Source organism: Cydia splendana, chromosome 20, assembly GCF_910591565.1.
Source record: "Cydia splendana chromosome 20, ilCydSple1.2, whole genome shotgun sequence".
Lineage (NCBI taxonomy): Eukaryota > Metazoa > Arthropoda > Insecta > Lepidoptera > Tortricidae > Cydia > Cydia splendana.
In genome coordinates this window covers 7,109,009-7,123,432 of record NC_085979.1, presented here as the reverse complement: position 1 = coordinate 7,123,432, position 14,424 = coordinate 7,109,009, and the positions used below count along the sequence as shown (strand labels likewise).

Genomic DNA, 14,424 nt, shown 5'->3' with positions numbered 1-14,424 from the left:
CCATTTTAGTGCAATCGCAGTTTAGCTAATTTGACTCGATATTAAAGTAGCCTATTATGAGTTATCGGTAGGGCAATTTATGAATTATCGTCTAATAGTCATAAAACAGTGGTATTGCTGTAATAAGCCATAATTGTAATTGGTTGAGCAGCCATGGGGAAGGTAGGACCGGTGGTGGTTGCCGCGGTTTGCTGTCTCGCTGCTATTGACGCTTTGCTGGGTAAATAACGCATACGGCCCAGTGTTGGACACCGTAAGGTGGTGGTACTAGTGCTCGACATGCTAATGCCCAATAGATGACACCCTGCTGTCACCTCTATTGACAATGTCTTAAGTTTCAACTGTTTCAAGATGACATGCAGGTACTGGGACCGCGTCGAGTACCAGTACCGCCACCTTACTGATAATTGTCAATGTTAATGCAGCAATTAACGTATCAAATGGGCTGTTAATTGTCGGTTTATTAGGGTGTCAAACACTGGGACGTATTTAGATTTTTTATCAACTAATTACGTATGTAATACTCACAAAACTATTAATATATGTCATATACTACATGTTTGCCATTATTTTATTTATGACTCACTACTAGAGTTAGACCAAGAAAAGTCTTCAGCGATTTTGATAGCCCAAGCAGTGCAAGTGTTATTTATACGTCATAATTTCATAGAAGTTTGACGTTTAAAATAACACTTGCACTGTGGGGGCTATCAAAATCTCTGCAGACTTTTCTTGATCTAACTTTACTAACACAATCTAGTGAGATAAACTGTAAACATTCCGCCCGCCAAAAACAAAAATGGCGTCACATTAAACATGTGAAAAAACGAGATTGGTATTTGATATTCCAGCGCTCAACGTACAATTACGTTCTAAGAAAATTTCAGCTCAACGCAGGCAAGTCAGCATAAACACTACAAACAGCCAAGTCCTAGAAGAAGTGCAAAACAAATGCACACCGGGAAAGTTTTACAAGAGGGGCTGCAAGAGGTGCTTCTGCGATGGCAACCAGAGGCCCGTTTGTGGAAGGACTGGGGATTGCAAGTTGGCTAATAAGTGTACGTATAGTTTTAATAATTAAAGAGGAAGGACGTTCTTAATACTTCATGCATCACCCTGATAAGCAATATTGTTTGACCACTTTAGATGACTAAAAGAAATGTTTATTGTTAAGTAAATTTTGTGGAATATGTACCGAAATTAAATATACGTATATGTGGTATAAGGGGCAGTTTCTATGAAAAGAGACCATATATTGTCGATGGCGCTTACGCCGCACAGCGTCGCGCGGCATTGTATTTATATCGGAGGATCGTTAATAATGGCGTAAGCGCCATCGACAATAAGGTCCCTTTTCATAGATAGCGTCACATATAAGTATGGAACATGGGTACGTGGAGTGATGTGAATTGCATAGGTTCAGCAAGCACCAAGCAAAATTCTCGGCACTTTTTGCAGTGACTTATTTTTATTTACAGGGATTTGTCGTCCAGCCTATTAAACGTTTGCCACTGCAGCAAAAAATATGCCTTGGCTTTCAAATTACATCAATTTGCGGAATAGAACTGAATAGTTTAAAACAAATAATGTACTTACTTATTGTATATCACGGACCTTTTTAATCTAACAAAACTTTGCATTGAAAGCCAATCAATAATTTGTTTCGCAGACCCAACAAAACCCAGCTTCCTCCACTCGTACTCCTCCTCAGAGCTCCAGCAACTGCCATCACTACCACACCAATCATCAAACTGCACCCCTGGAGTCACTTATCGCGTCGACTGTGACGCATGCATTTGTCTCGCAAATAAGAATCTTATGTGTAACGATCTGCTGTGCCCAAGTTATGAGGATATTAATAGGATCCTGGCTAAAGAAATGACTGGTAAGAATGCAGATTTTATTTACCGAGAAAGCTCAGCCTTCCTCGCTCCAACACCTAAAGTTCTAGCAACTACCACAGCAGTCCTCAAACTGCTCGCCCGGTGTCACTTATCGAGTCGACTGTGACGCATGCATTTGCCTCGCAAATAAGAATCTTAGGTGTAACGATCTGCTGTGCCCACGTTATGAGGATATTAATAGGATCCTGGCTAAAGATATGACTGGTAAGAATGCAAATTTTATTTACCGAGAAAGCCCAGCCTTTCTCGCTCAAACACAGAGTTCTTGCAACTACCACACCAGTCCTAAAACTGCACGCCGTCACTTATCGACTCAACTGTGACGCATGCATTTGCCTAGCAAATAAGAATCTTATGTGTAACGATCTGCTGTGCCATAGTTATGAGGGATATTAATAGGATCCTCGCTAAGGATATGACTGGATGTTGCATTGCTTCTTCAGAACTTACTAGTTGTCACTTTGTATTTTTAAGTGAAGTTGTAATTGTCTGAATGTCCGATGATATGCCATTAATAATCATTAACAAAAACAAACATTTTACGCACATCATCAACAGCTCCGCTTCATCACATAGTGTTTTCAAAACAAGAGTTACTATGAAAACCCAAATCACTAAGTATTTAGGTGTGACTATAATATTTAAAAACTTCCCACGATTTCTCTTACATGGCATGCTTTGAAAACAAAGGATTTTCAAATCGATCTAGTTGAAATTGAGTGACAATTGAAACATAATACTTACGTATATGTATAAAAAATATTTCCCGACGTACAGTCGAAAGTTTCAATTTATGAGTAAATCATAAATCATTTATTTTGCTTAAAACATGGTACAATAGATGGTCAACAATTATAAGTGAAGCACACATTTCACCAGTAGCTGGCATGCAAAATTTATACCTACAATATTTGAAACTAACAAAGACCCATTTTGTAGCTTGTCACAGTGACAATAGTATGAGGTATCTAGCGACTTTCATATTAACTGTCACTGTGACAAGGTACGAAATGGGTCATAAATTAAGAGCCCATCAACGTGCACACTAGCGCCACTGCTAAATAATCGTGATTATTTAAATTTAACTACAGGTATTTCAAAAAGGGGGCCGCTACGTACTGTATTGTGTATTAAAGTACCTTTCGAATACATCAAACTAGTTTTTATGTTGCTGGATTCGTCGATCTATGAACTCAAAACAAAAACGGCCGTTTTAACTTTAGACGCATAACATAAAAACTAGTTTGATGTACCTATTCAAAAGGTACTTTAATACTCAATACTTACAGTAAATAACGGCCCCCTTTTTTAAATACCTGTGGTTAAATTTAAATAATCACGATTATTTAGCAGTGGCGCTAGTGGGCACGTTGATAGGCTCTTAATACTTTCGACCGTATTGAATTTTTCTTTTTGTTTAGGAAATAAATGTGCACTTGGTAGAAACAACACCGGGGAATGCATCTCATGTTCTTGTGTCAAAGGCATACTTAAGTGTGAAGCCCAGTCAAACTGCATTCCAAACGGGAGGAGAGACTTTCAGTATCAACCACCTCTGGACCTGGATGTGAAGGAGAACCGTCAGTGTTCGAAGGGAATGGTTTATAAGTAAGTCCATATGATGATGATACTTCTCCTCATTCTAGCGCAAAATCAGAGCCATCTACGTCCGCTGCACTATACAGTTCCGAGTAATGGCTACTTTTTCTATATACTGAAATCAAAACTATACATACTTATAGTTCCAGAGATATAAGCCATCGCACTTTTCGTTTCATCTGGTTATGGTCCGACCTTCTTCTAAGGGTTTTTAAAAACGTTCACCCAACGTTTCACATAAAAATAATTATTTTTTTGTATATTTTTTAGGGTTCCGTACCCAAAGGGTAAAACGGGACCCTATTACTAAGACTTCGCTGTCCGTCCGTCCGTCTGTCACCAGGCTGTATCTCACGAACCGTGATAGCTAGACAGTTGAAATTTTCACAGATGATGTATTTCTGTTGCCACTATAACAACAAATACTAAAAACAGAATAAAATAAAGATTTAAATGGGGCTCCCATACAACAAACGTGATTTTTGACCAAAGTTAAGCAACGTCGGGAGTGGTCAGTACTTGGATGGGTGACCGTTTTTTTTTGCTTTTTTATTGTTTTTTTTTTTATATGGTACGGAACCCTTCGTGCGCGAGTCCGACTCGCACTTGCCCGATTTTATTTAAATTCGACCGGCCCGGTCTATCATGAGTCTTCCTTTAGTGAGCTTACTGTGGGGCTAGACTACTCTGTGTCATGTAATAGCTTTTTATTAATTTGTCCATGGTAAATATAAAATATATCTATGAACATGGTGCAGACGCGACTGTAACCGCTGCTACTGCCAGAAGGACAACACCCTCCGCTGCACCCTGATGCGGTGCTTGAAGCACACCGAGGTGCAACGGCTGAAGATGCTGCGCATGCAACTCGAGAGGGACGGCCTTTGAACGCAACGAAACAATCTTAACTATAACTTATTCATTATTAAACCGATTAAAATTAATGTAAAAGCCTCAAATTGTATTTTATTGAAAGAAAAAATTTTTTTGATACAAGCTTTTATGGCTGACTGTACTTTTCTTTCAACAAGCAAATAATACTCATCGAGGTATTCTAACAAACCCAAACTAAATTTGGTTGCGTAGTTTTATCACAGAGTTCCTAGGAGGCCACCTCCTGTGTCCATCATCAGATCAGCTCGATGGTACCATAATAGAAAGTCGGTCTAATTTAGCTTGCAAGATTTCGCTGGCCCAATATTCAGGGTTCTAGGTTATATATTTTCATGACTGAATGTCACTATGACAATGTTCAAATTTCAGTTCGATAAAAGTGAAACATAGAACCCTGTAATATTGGGCCAGCGATTTGACCCGACTTGGATACTTACATACATTGCAAAGTTAAATAAAACTTTTAATAAATCATCATACTTGATGATGTTTTTTAAAACAGGGTTCTCCAAATGAAGATAAACGAGCTAGCTTAACGGAGATGGCGCATCCATCGTAAATGTCGTACGATCTGATTATTTGATCCGAAGTCACGGCCTGGCCTCGTTTCGCGGGCGGATTGTATGTAAACATCTGAATTAAAAATAAATAGTATAACTAAGGTCAACGTACGACGGGGTCCCAGTACATATCATCTTGAAACTTAAGTTATTGTTAATAGAGGTGACAGCAAAGTATCATCTATTGGGCATTAGCATGTCGAGCACTAGTACGTTTACCCTATTAAGATTTATTTTCATACCCCACAGCCCACAGTGGTGGTACAAGGCGTATTAGTATTTTTTTTACCTATTTGGTAACTTTGGTAATTAGTTATAGAGGAAAACATTTGGGTCATTTATTCATTGAGCTCGTAGGAGATAACCTCCAGAGTAATCATGTCAACTTTGTCCTAAATATTGCGCTGGACACCTTGACAGACCAACAAATAATTAACTAAACGGCCGACCGGTCATTAAGCCCATCGTAAGAAACGAGAACCTAAAAACAAGGGAATTAGGGGTTAAATTTGTATGCCAAAGAGAATATACCTACCAAACCTTTTGCAATTTTTTGGAAACAGCGGTCGCATGGCTAATTAAATTTCCTTATTCAACTTGTAATTGTCAATTTTGGTTCATAATCAAAAGCCTTAATTAAAAATTCCACAAACTTAATGTAGCGGGTAAGATTGAAAACAAAAATTTTAGTACCTTTTTATTAGCTTACATGGTGCGTGAAATTTCCTAATTAACTTAACATTTAACAGTCTGAAATTTTAGAAGTATTTAGTTAGAAATGTTCAGGGTCGTGACATTTCTAACTTTACTGTGTCTTCTTCGGCTCGCAAGATGCAATTTCCGTAAGTGTCTTTCCTTATTCCATTATTTGATTGTCTATTTTCCGTTAATCCTCCATTTTTCTGAAGGCACGTGCGTTCCGAACACGCAGTTTTTTCTGAATGACCGCATATGCTACTGCGACGGGAAAGGCCAGTGGACTGAAGCCAGCTGCCACAAACTCTGCACGCCTGGCCAAACGGTATGGCACGGCTGCAGCCAATGCGTCTGCCAGGACAACGGCCAACTCCTTTGCAACAATATCAACTGTTCGGAGGACCAAAAAACAGAAACCACGAAAGCCATTCATTCTATAGGACACTGGTGTACTCCGCTAAGAATATACTACGTCGACTGCAATGTCTGCGTCTGTCCAGAGTCAGGCAGAACCGCTAATGTACACTGCGTCAAAGATAGTTCTTGTACAGCCTTGAGAACTCCCTCTATATCTGACCTGTTGGCATCTAACAAAAACACATGCAAACCTAGTGTATTGTACGTTTTCCACTGTCTCCAATGCTTATGTTCTGACGAAGGAGTCTTCAGCCTTAACAATTGTATAGAAACTTGTCCATCCAAACCAAAGCCAAGTCTATCACGAACATGCACGCCTCACTCGTTCTACAGAAATGATTGTAACGTATGTCTGTGTCCAAGTAACGGGATACATAGTGACTCTTCCTGCACTCAAGAAGTGTGTGATGGCACATTTAGATTTAAAGTACTCCAAGCCTTAACATCAGAAACAAAAATGTGTATTCCTCACCAATTCACTTCGCCTCAATGTCTGTACTGCCATTGTAATGCAGACGGAACGATTAACCAACAAACTTGCTTAGAACTTAACTGCCTAAAATCATATTTCTACGAATATAGCGTAAGGAGCACTTGCAGTCCAGGAGAAATGGTACCGTTCTGCACGGAATGCTTCTGCCTTCGCAACGGTTCCACGCATCACGATTACTGCACAAGGGGTTGTTCATATCGAAACAAAATTCTGGCTCTGGAAAAAGTTTTTAGAGACTCTAAAAATCATCAACTACTAGAGTGGCATGCCTTTGATACAACCTCTAATGCATTGACATGCGAACAGAATTCAATATACGTAGAAAACGGTAAACACTGCCTCTGCCCCGATAGCCAAACTAAAGAGAAATCTTGCTTAGTAGCCGTTACGAAATCATTCAATCTTGAAGATCCTGTGTTAAAGTTTGATTTTAAAAAGAGTAAAATTAATATAGACTTCAATAAACCTTGTATGCCAAGCACGTTCGTAGAATTTGACTGTAACACTTGCTTTTGCTCAAAAAATGGAAGTATTGATCCCGATTGGTGCACCTATGACGACTGCGAAGCCATACGGATAATTCAAGAAGCTCAAAAAGCTCATGGTGCCGTGGCTAAAGAACTACCAACATGCACCCCTGGATCTTTAACCGAAATCAGTTGTAATTTCTGCATCTGTCCCGATAATGGTCTGTCGAAGGACAGAGCATGTACAAAAAACCATTGCGGTGACGTGGAACCGGTGACTGCAACAGACAACTTCGACTGCGATCCGTTAGAATATTACGAGGTCGACTGCAACATTTGCTTATGTCCTAGTGACGGCATTAAGAACGTGGCAAAGTGCACCAAGAATATCTGCGAAGACAATTTCCTTCGATCCGGTGCGTGTGTGCCTGGGAAACTGTTCAGCGAAGAATGCAACATCTGCATATGTCCTCCTGATGGCTCGAAAAGTGACAGAGTTTGTACGAAACACGATTGTAAAAAGGCCGATACAACATGGAAGAAGATATACCAGTATTCCAACAGCATTATAGAAGAACTGCCAGATAACGGAGATGTCAGTGAAAAGAAGTTGGACCATTGTTTCCCCGGCGAGCAGTTTACAGTCGACGGGCACTTTTGCGTGTGTCCTGAGATGGGTTTCAGAATGTATGCCACATGTTCGTACTCCGTTCGCGAAGAAGATGAATATAAACTGGATAAAAAGGATCGCATTGTAAGTACTTTTGTAATTTGTAAATGTTTGAGATTTATTTCGGCAAACGCTTACGTTAAGTATGAATCTGTAAAATGTTCGGATATCTTTTTCGGATAAAGTATGTAATAATCAATACAACATTAAGATTTAAAACACAAAAAAGGGAAGCAATGATGCATCACAGATAATTGTCACTGAGTTGACATACCAAACAATTAAATTATCGCAAAATTACAACCTGTACCACGCGACCAAAATGTTGTAAGCGCCGTAAAATTCATGCATTAACGCGTTTAGAACGCAAGCAGTACCGTCTTTACCATAAGGGCACACGGGGCCCGTGCCCAGGGCCCCCATCCTCAGGGGTCCCCGAGATCAGACAGTAACAGTATATTTGATTACCCATAATAAATAGAAGGTCATAGTAGAAAAAAGTTAGTTCAATGTTGCTATTTATTTATTTTCCAAAAGGGCCCCAAATTATGATGTGGCCCTGGTCGCGAGATTCACGCTCCGCTTCTATGGTTTGATGCCAAAACGGTACTTAGTAATTCATAACGCAAAATACCTATACACATACTACATACGTAAATAAATATATCATTTTCAGGATACCCCAACAAACACGAGTTCCGATATCGCTGACTCTTTCCCGAGTACGCAAAAGTCTGAACCTGGAGACAAGTGCTTCGTTTACAACAATATGTCATCACCAGCGAATGCAACGGGTACAATATGTACACCAGGGTCACTGTATATTAAGGGGTACGCTTAATACACAGTTGATATCACTACACCTTATAAAATAAAATAGATGACGTTTTTATTAATATTTAACAATATCAGTGAAAGAATCAGAATTAATGTTCTAACAGTTTTAATCTACTGTCGAAAGATGGCAGTAAATTTACAGTGGCTACATAATTTACTTTGACAGTCTGCCTCTATACACTCTATTCTCTTTGCTACCATCCTACCGACTGCGCCATGTTAAAGTACTTGGGGAGCGACGATCAAACACCAGTTTCAGATCGAGACTAAACCATATTTATTGTACGCTTACCCACAACAATTTATAATCCAATTAAGAAGATGACCACGTTCTTTCATTAACTACGTAAATCTAAGTTGGCTCCGTTCCGTACCAAACTATAGCAGTTTTTAGTTTTAGTTACGACAATAACTTAAATTGTCAGTGCGACCAGTTTTGACCCCATGTGTGTCGATTATTATTTACTGATAGATTTAGATAATTTGGTGAGTTTGATCCCAATTTGGGACAAAAAATGTATATAAATTACTGTTCAGTTAGGAAAATTCCATACGTTTTCTTAACTCACTAGAAAATTTTGTAGGACATTCGGTGAAATTGCACTTATGTTGTCAGAATAGGGAACTCTATCTATCCGCTAAATTTTATCAAAATCTGTCGAAAAAAAAATATCGACAGCATAATAAAAATTAGTCCCAATACAAAATGTAAACGAATTTGTTCGCAACTTTATAGCACGGAATAATATTACCCAATGGGGTTGGCCGGAGAATTTAGCAGATAGCTTGCCTTGTCAATCCCTAGAATCGTGAAAATTCTTGTTTTTTAAATAGAATTTTGCCCTGAATGCCAGCCTTTTAAGCCAAATCTCATAGCACTCAACTAGAGAAAGGGGCAAGCTATGATGGTGCCATGTATGCAACCCTTTGTCACAAAACTTCCGTGAGACACAGACATATTAAATACATTCAAGCGTGTATTTTCTCGAGCGTTTTTCGACTTAAAATACGTGAGAGACCCGTTCTCAGTGGCGTAGCGTGAACTAATCTAGCCGTGGGCGAAGTCGCATCTGCGTGGTCTTTTTCTTTCACTGTGCCCGAAGGGGTCTCGCGCGAGGCCTCCTTTGGGCCGCGAGGCCGTGGGCGACGGCCCACTTCGCCCACGCCTAGCTACGCCACTGCCCGTTTTTAATATATTTAATAAATTGTCAGTTGCCAACCCCATTCGTAACCAGTTACTTACAAAGTTTGAGTTGTGTTTTGTTTTCAGGTGCCAACAATGCCTGTGCCCCGTCGTGGGTGACAACACAGAATACTGCCGCTCTTTGAACACGACGCAATGTAATGCTACTGGGCTCTCATACATGAGAACAGTTAGAAGCAGTGGAGGTGAGCTTACTTTTTAACAACCGGTCTGGCCTAGTGGGTAGTGACCCCGCCTGTGAAGCCGACGGTCCTGGGTTCGAATCCCGGTAAGGGCATTTATTTGTGTGATGAACACAAATATTTGTTCCTGAGTCATGGGTGTTTTCTATGTATATAAGTATGCATTTATCTATACCGGGTGTGGCCTGTAACACGAGCAAATAATTAAAACATAGATTGTACTCATCAAACGGTGACACTTTTGTTCAACAACTTTTAAAAATTATGTACTATTTAGACTCCCTATTTTTCATACAAAATTAATATTATCTTCAATGGACGCCATAGCCACGCCATATCATTGTGATTGACGTTGCTTGTCATGCCTTAAACATAACAAAATTCGCAATACATTGCGTCTTAGAATAAACTTTAAGGTGTAAAAAAAATCAAACCACAAGTTATTTTTAAAAGTCGCTGAACAAATGTTGGTCAGTATGAGGAGTACAGCCTACAGTTTAATTTTTTGCTCATGTTACAGGCCACACCCGGTATAAGTATGTATATCGTCGCTTAGCACCCATAGTACAAGCTTTGCTTAGTTTGGGGCTAGGTTGATCTGTGTAAGATGTCCCCAGATATTTATTTATTATTTCTTCTTAATATGGCCGTTGTCTACATTTGGGGCATTATCTATGAAAAGGGACTTTTTTGTCGATGGCGCTTACGCCGCACAACGTCGCGCGGCATTGTATTTATATCGCAGCATCGTTAATAATGGCGTAAGCGCCATCAGCAATAAGGTCCCTTTTCATAGATAGCGTCACATTTATATTTAATATTTCGTGATTTGTAAATATTTCGTGCACCTCTTACTGCGATCTCTGTTTGGACCGAGGGTTAGATGGTAGAGACTGCCTTCTGGCATTAATTTCGCCTGTACCATTTTTACTGTGCAATAAAGTTAAAACAAAATAAATAAAGGCTTGGCCACATACAGAGCGCGACGCAGCGCCGCGTCCACGCCGCGCGACCGCGGCACATGCTAACAGGTTACCGACGTCAAACAGACTGCGTCCCGCCGGTATCACGCCCCGCTTCTGTCGCGCCCCGCGCCGCGCGGCCCATTGCGTCCGCGCGGCGCGTGCGCAGCGCTGCGCCGAGCGAACGCGGCGGCCCGCCGCGTCGCGCAAGGTCACGTCAGTAGGATCGGACGTAGGCAGCGAGCGGTGCGCCGCGTTCCCGCGCGGCCGCGCCGCGTTCACGCGCGCCTTGAGGGCGTGTTGAGAGCGTGAGGCCGGCGCGATCGGCGCGCGCCCTGTTTGACCAGGCTTCGCGTCGGCATCACGCGGCGCGGACGCGGCGCTGCGTCGCGCTCTGTGTGTGGCCAAGCCTTAAATGCGTCTATCTGCCGAATTCTCTGAAAAGGCACTTCATTCACATTCATAATGAAAGTACGATGTCTGGGAAAATTAGTTCTAAATGTTGCTTACGTATTTTAACAATTTTTAACACTTTATCTCTTAGCCCGCACCACAATCAACAAGACAGTCGAAAAAATAGCCCTCGCGCCGCACCAGCACACTCGCTACAAGTGCGCGAACGGGACAGCGAGGGACGTATGCCACGTCTGCGAGTGCGAGCAGGACATCATGATTCGCGAGCATTGCTTCAGCAGCACCGCAACAGCTTGCGCAGGAGTTGAACCAACGTTTTTGAGAGAAAGAATTTAAAATTACGATTGTTTTTTACTGTATCATACTTATCGTAGTAATTATCACAAAGGCAAATGGTATCTTTATCCAACACAAAATATATATGTGACGTTATCTATGTAAAGGGACCTTACTGTCGATGGCGCTTACACCATTATTAACGATGCTCCGATATAAATATAATGCCGCGCGACGCTGTGCGGCGTATGCGCCATCGATAATAAGGTCCCTTTTCATAGATAATACCCCATATAGTAGGTAGGCCTTTATCATCTGTGTCAGATGTTTAAGTAGCATCCCGGTTACTTGCGTTCGTGGCTGTAAAGCCCTATACGAGAGAGGATCCCTCGGCCAACACAATAGAATATGTATTCATACTTGTCAAATATTATTTATTTATAAGGTAGATACAAACATTAAAAAGAAAAGTAGTAGTTAATAATTTGTTTTGTTCCCTAATGGTTGTAGTAGTAGAAGATCCCCCATATAGCCGACCTTCACCAATCTGTCTGACGGATGAAACTATGAAAATATGAAAGAAAATATGTTCCAGAACATAAATAAATAGGGTTGCCTAAAGAAATATGGTCAAGGCTATTTTTAATAAATTTTTGAAAAAAAAAATTTTTCTGCAAATTTCACCGATTGGTCTGACGATCGAAATGAGTTTCAATGGAAAGTATACAACTTGTACAACATAAATCATCTAGGTTGCCTATCTTTTTCCGGTCACTATTATGTGGTTGCCGTGTTTAAAGAGGTGATTTTATATCGATAATTGCACTCATCTGTCTGACGCTTGAATTATACATCAAAATGATGGTAATTTTATTGCAAATACAATGGTATAGGGTTGCCTGCGAAAATCCGGTCACAAATGAGGGTTGCCAGGCTTTTAATTAAAATAAGAAGCGAAGACTTTTAGCAATAACTCATAAACGGCTAAACTGATCAAATTTGTTTTAATTTTATTTGATTGAGTTTTTTAAGCACTATTTTCATGATCTTTTTTTCATATTTTTCAAAAGTTTGAAGGAAAAACTTGTTTTTTTTCTTTCTAAACGATTATTTCCGAAATGATTCACTTTATCAAGAAATGTTGTTTAAATACCCCTATTCATTTTGAAAGGCCTATCCAACGACACCCCACACTATGAGGTTGAAAACATAAAAAATTGTCACACACATTTTGTTTCTTTCAAAGCGATTATTTCCGAAAATATTCACTTTATCAAAAAATGTTCTTCTAAAACCCGTATTCATTTTGAAAGAGCTTTCCAACAACATCCCACACCATAGGGTTGACACGAAAAAAAAATCCTCACGTACATTTTGTTTCTTTCGAGGCGATTATTTCCTAAAATATTAACTTTATCAAAAAATGTTGTTTAAAGACCCCTATTTATTTTGAAAGACCTATCCAACAACACCCCACACTATAAGGTTGGAACGATAAAAAAATTGTCCCACACATTTTGATTTTTTCGAGGCGATTATTTCCGAAAATATTCACTTGATCAAAAAATATTCTTCTAAAGCCCCTATTTATTTTGAAAGACCTTTCCAACTATATCCCACCCCATAGGGTTGCCACGAAAAAAAAATCCTCACGTACATTTTGTTTCTTTCGAGGTGATTATTTCCGAAAATATTCACTTGATCATAAAATATTCTTCTAAAGCCCCTATTTATTTTGAAAGACCTTTCCAACTATATCCCACACCATAGGGTTGCCACGAAAAAAAAATCCTCACGTACATTTTGTTTCTTTCGAGGCGATTATTTCCTAAAATATTCACTTCACCAAAAAATGATTTTTAAAAAACCGCACTTATTTCAAAAGATCTATCCAACGACATATCACATTATAGGGTTGAAGCGAAAAAAATGGTCACATACATTTATTTCTTTTTTTTTTTCGTTTGATACCTATGTTGTAAGATGTCATTTGATATGAATTTTAAAATAAATAGGGTTCTTTAAAAGAACATTTTTTGATAAAGTGAATATTTTAGGAAATAGTCGCCTCGAAAGAAACAAAATGTATGTGAGAATTTTTTTTTCGTGTCAACCCTATGGTGTGGGATGTTGTTGGAAAGGTCTTTCAAAATGAATAGGGATTTTAGAAGAACATTTTTTTATAAAGTGAAAATTTTCGGAAATAATCGCTTTGAAAGAAACAAAATGTGTGTGACAATTTTTTTATCTTTTCAACCTCATAGTGTGGGGTGACGTATGATAGGCTTTTCAAAATGAATAGGGGTCTTTAAACAACATTTCTTGATAAAGTGAATCATTTCGGAAATAATCGTTTAGAAAAAAAAAAAGGTTTTTCCTTTTGAAATATCTGTCCAAAAAATATAAAAAAAAACATGAAAATAGTGCTTAAAAAACTCAATCAAATAAAATTAAAACAAACTTGATCAGTTCAGCCGTTTATGAGTTATCGCTAAAAGTCTTCGCTTCTTATTTTAATTAAAAGCCTGGCAACCCTCATTTGTGACCGGATTTTCGCAGGCAACCCTATGCCATTGTATTTGCAATAAAATTACCATCATTTTGATGTATAATTCAAGCGTCAGACAGATGGGTACAATTATCGATATAAAATCACCTGCAACCTAGATGATTTATGTTGTACAAGTTGTATACTTTCCATTGAAACTTATTTCGATCGTCAGACAAATCGGTGAAATTTGCCGAAAAAAATTTTTTTTTTAATTTATTTAAAATAGCCTTGACCATATTTCTTTAGGCAACCCTATTTATTTATGTCCTGGAACATATTTTCTTTCATATTTCCATAG

General features: G+C 39.1%; 2 protein-coding genes across 4 annotated transcripts; both read left to right on the top strand.

The window, feature by feature from the left end:
• Positions 1-82: 82 nt before the first annotated feature.
• On the top strand, positions 83-4,476 carry LOC134800794 (uncharacterized). 2 transcript variants are annotated; one of them, XM_063773348.1, is made up of 5 exons: positions 83-220; positions 888-1,058; positions 1,670-1,885; positions 3,326-3,512; positions 4,262-4,475. In XM_063773348.1, the coding sequence occupies exons 1-5, from the start codon at positions 154-156 to the stop codon at positions 4,389-4,391; spliced, it is 771 nt and encodes a 256-aa protein (XP_063629418.1). In that variant the 5' UTR covers positions 83-153; the 3' UTR covers positions 4,392-4,475. The 2 variants fall into 2 exon arrangements, with proteins under 2 accessions (XP_063629418.1, XP_063629417.1); XM_063773347.1 differs by having other exon boundaries at positions 138-220; positions 852-1,058; positions 4,262-4,476.
• Positions 4,477-5,524: 1,048 nt separating this feature from the next.
• On the top strand, positions 5,525-11,640 carry LOC134800705 (uncharacterized). 2 transcript variants are annotated; one of them, XM_063773211.1, is made up of 5 exons: positions 5,526-5,799; positions 5,866-7,784; positions 8,377-8,531; positions 9,808-9,926; positions 11,430-11,640. In XM_063773211.1, the coding sequence occupies exons 1-5, from the start codon at positions 5,736-5,738 to the stop codon at positions 11,633-11,635; spliced, it is 2,463 nt and encodes an 820-aa protein (XP_063629281.1). In that variant the 5' UTR covers positions 5,526-5,735; the 3' UTR covers positions 11,636-11,640. The 2 variants fall into 2 exon arrangements, with proteins under 2 accessions (XP_063629280.1, XP_063629281.1); XM_063773210.1 differs by having other exon boundaries at positions 5,525-7,784.
• Positions 11,641-14,424: the final 2,784 nt, after the last annotated feature.

What these genes read in the sequence shown, in the direction of transcription:
- LOC134800794 (XM_063773347.1), top strand. Translation starts at nt 154, where the DNA reads ATGGGGAAGGTAGGACCGGTGGTGGTTGCCGCGGTTTGCTGTCTCGCT. An exon ending in CCTGGCTAAAGAAATGACTG is followed by an intron (nt 1,886 to 3,325) that starts GTAAGAATGCAG and finishes CTTTTTGTTTAG; the next exon opens with GAAATAAATGTGCACTTGGT. An exon ending in TCGAAGGGAATGGTTTATAA is followed by an intron (nt 3,513 to 4,261) that starts GTAAGTCCATAT and finishes AACATGGTGCAG; the next exon opens with ACGCGACTGTAACCGCTGCT.
- LOC134800705 (XM_063773210.1), top strand. Translation starts at nt 5,736, where the DNA reads ATGTTCAGGGTCGTGACATTTCTAACTTTACTGTGTCTTCTTCGGCTC. An exon ending in GGGTCACTGTATATTAAGGG is followed by an intron (nt 8,532 to 9,807) that starts GTACGCTTAATA and finishes TTTTGTTTTCAG; the next exon opens with GTGCCAACAATGCCTGTGCC. An exon ending in AACAGTTAGAAGCAGTGGAG is followed by an intron (nt 9,927 to 11,429) that starts GTGAGCTTACTT and finishes TTTATCTCTTAG; the next exon opens with CCCGCACCACAATCAACAAG.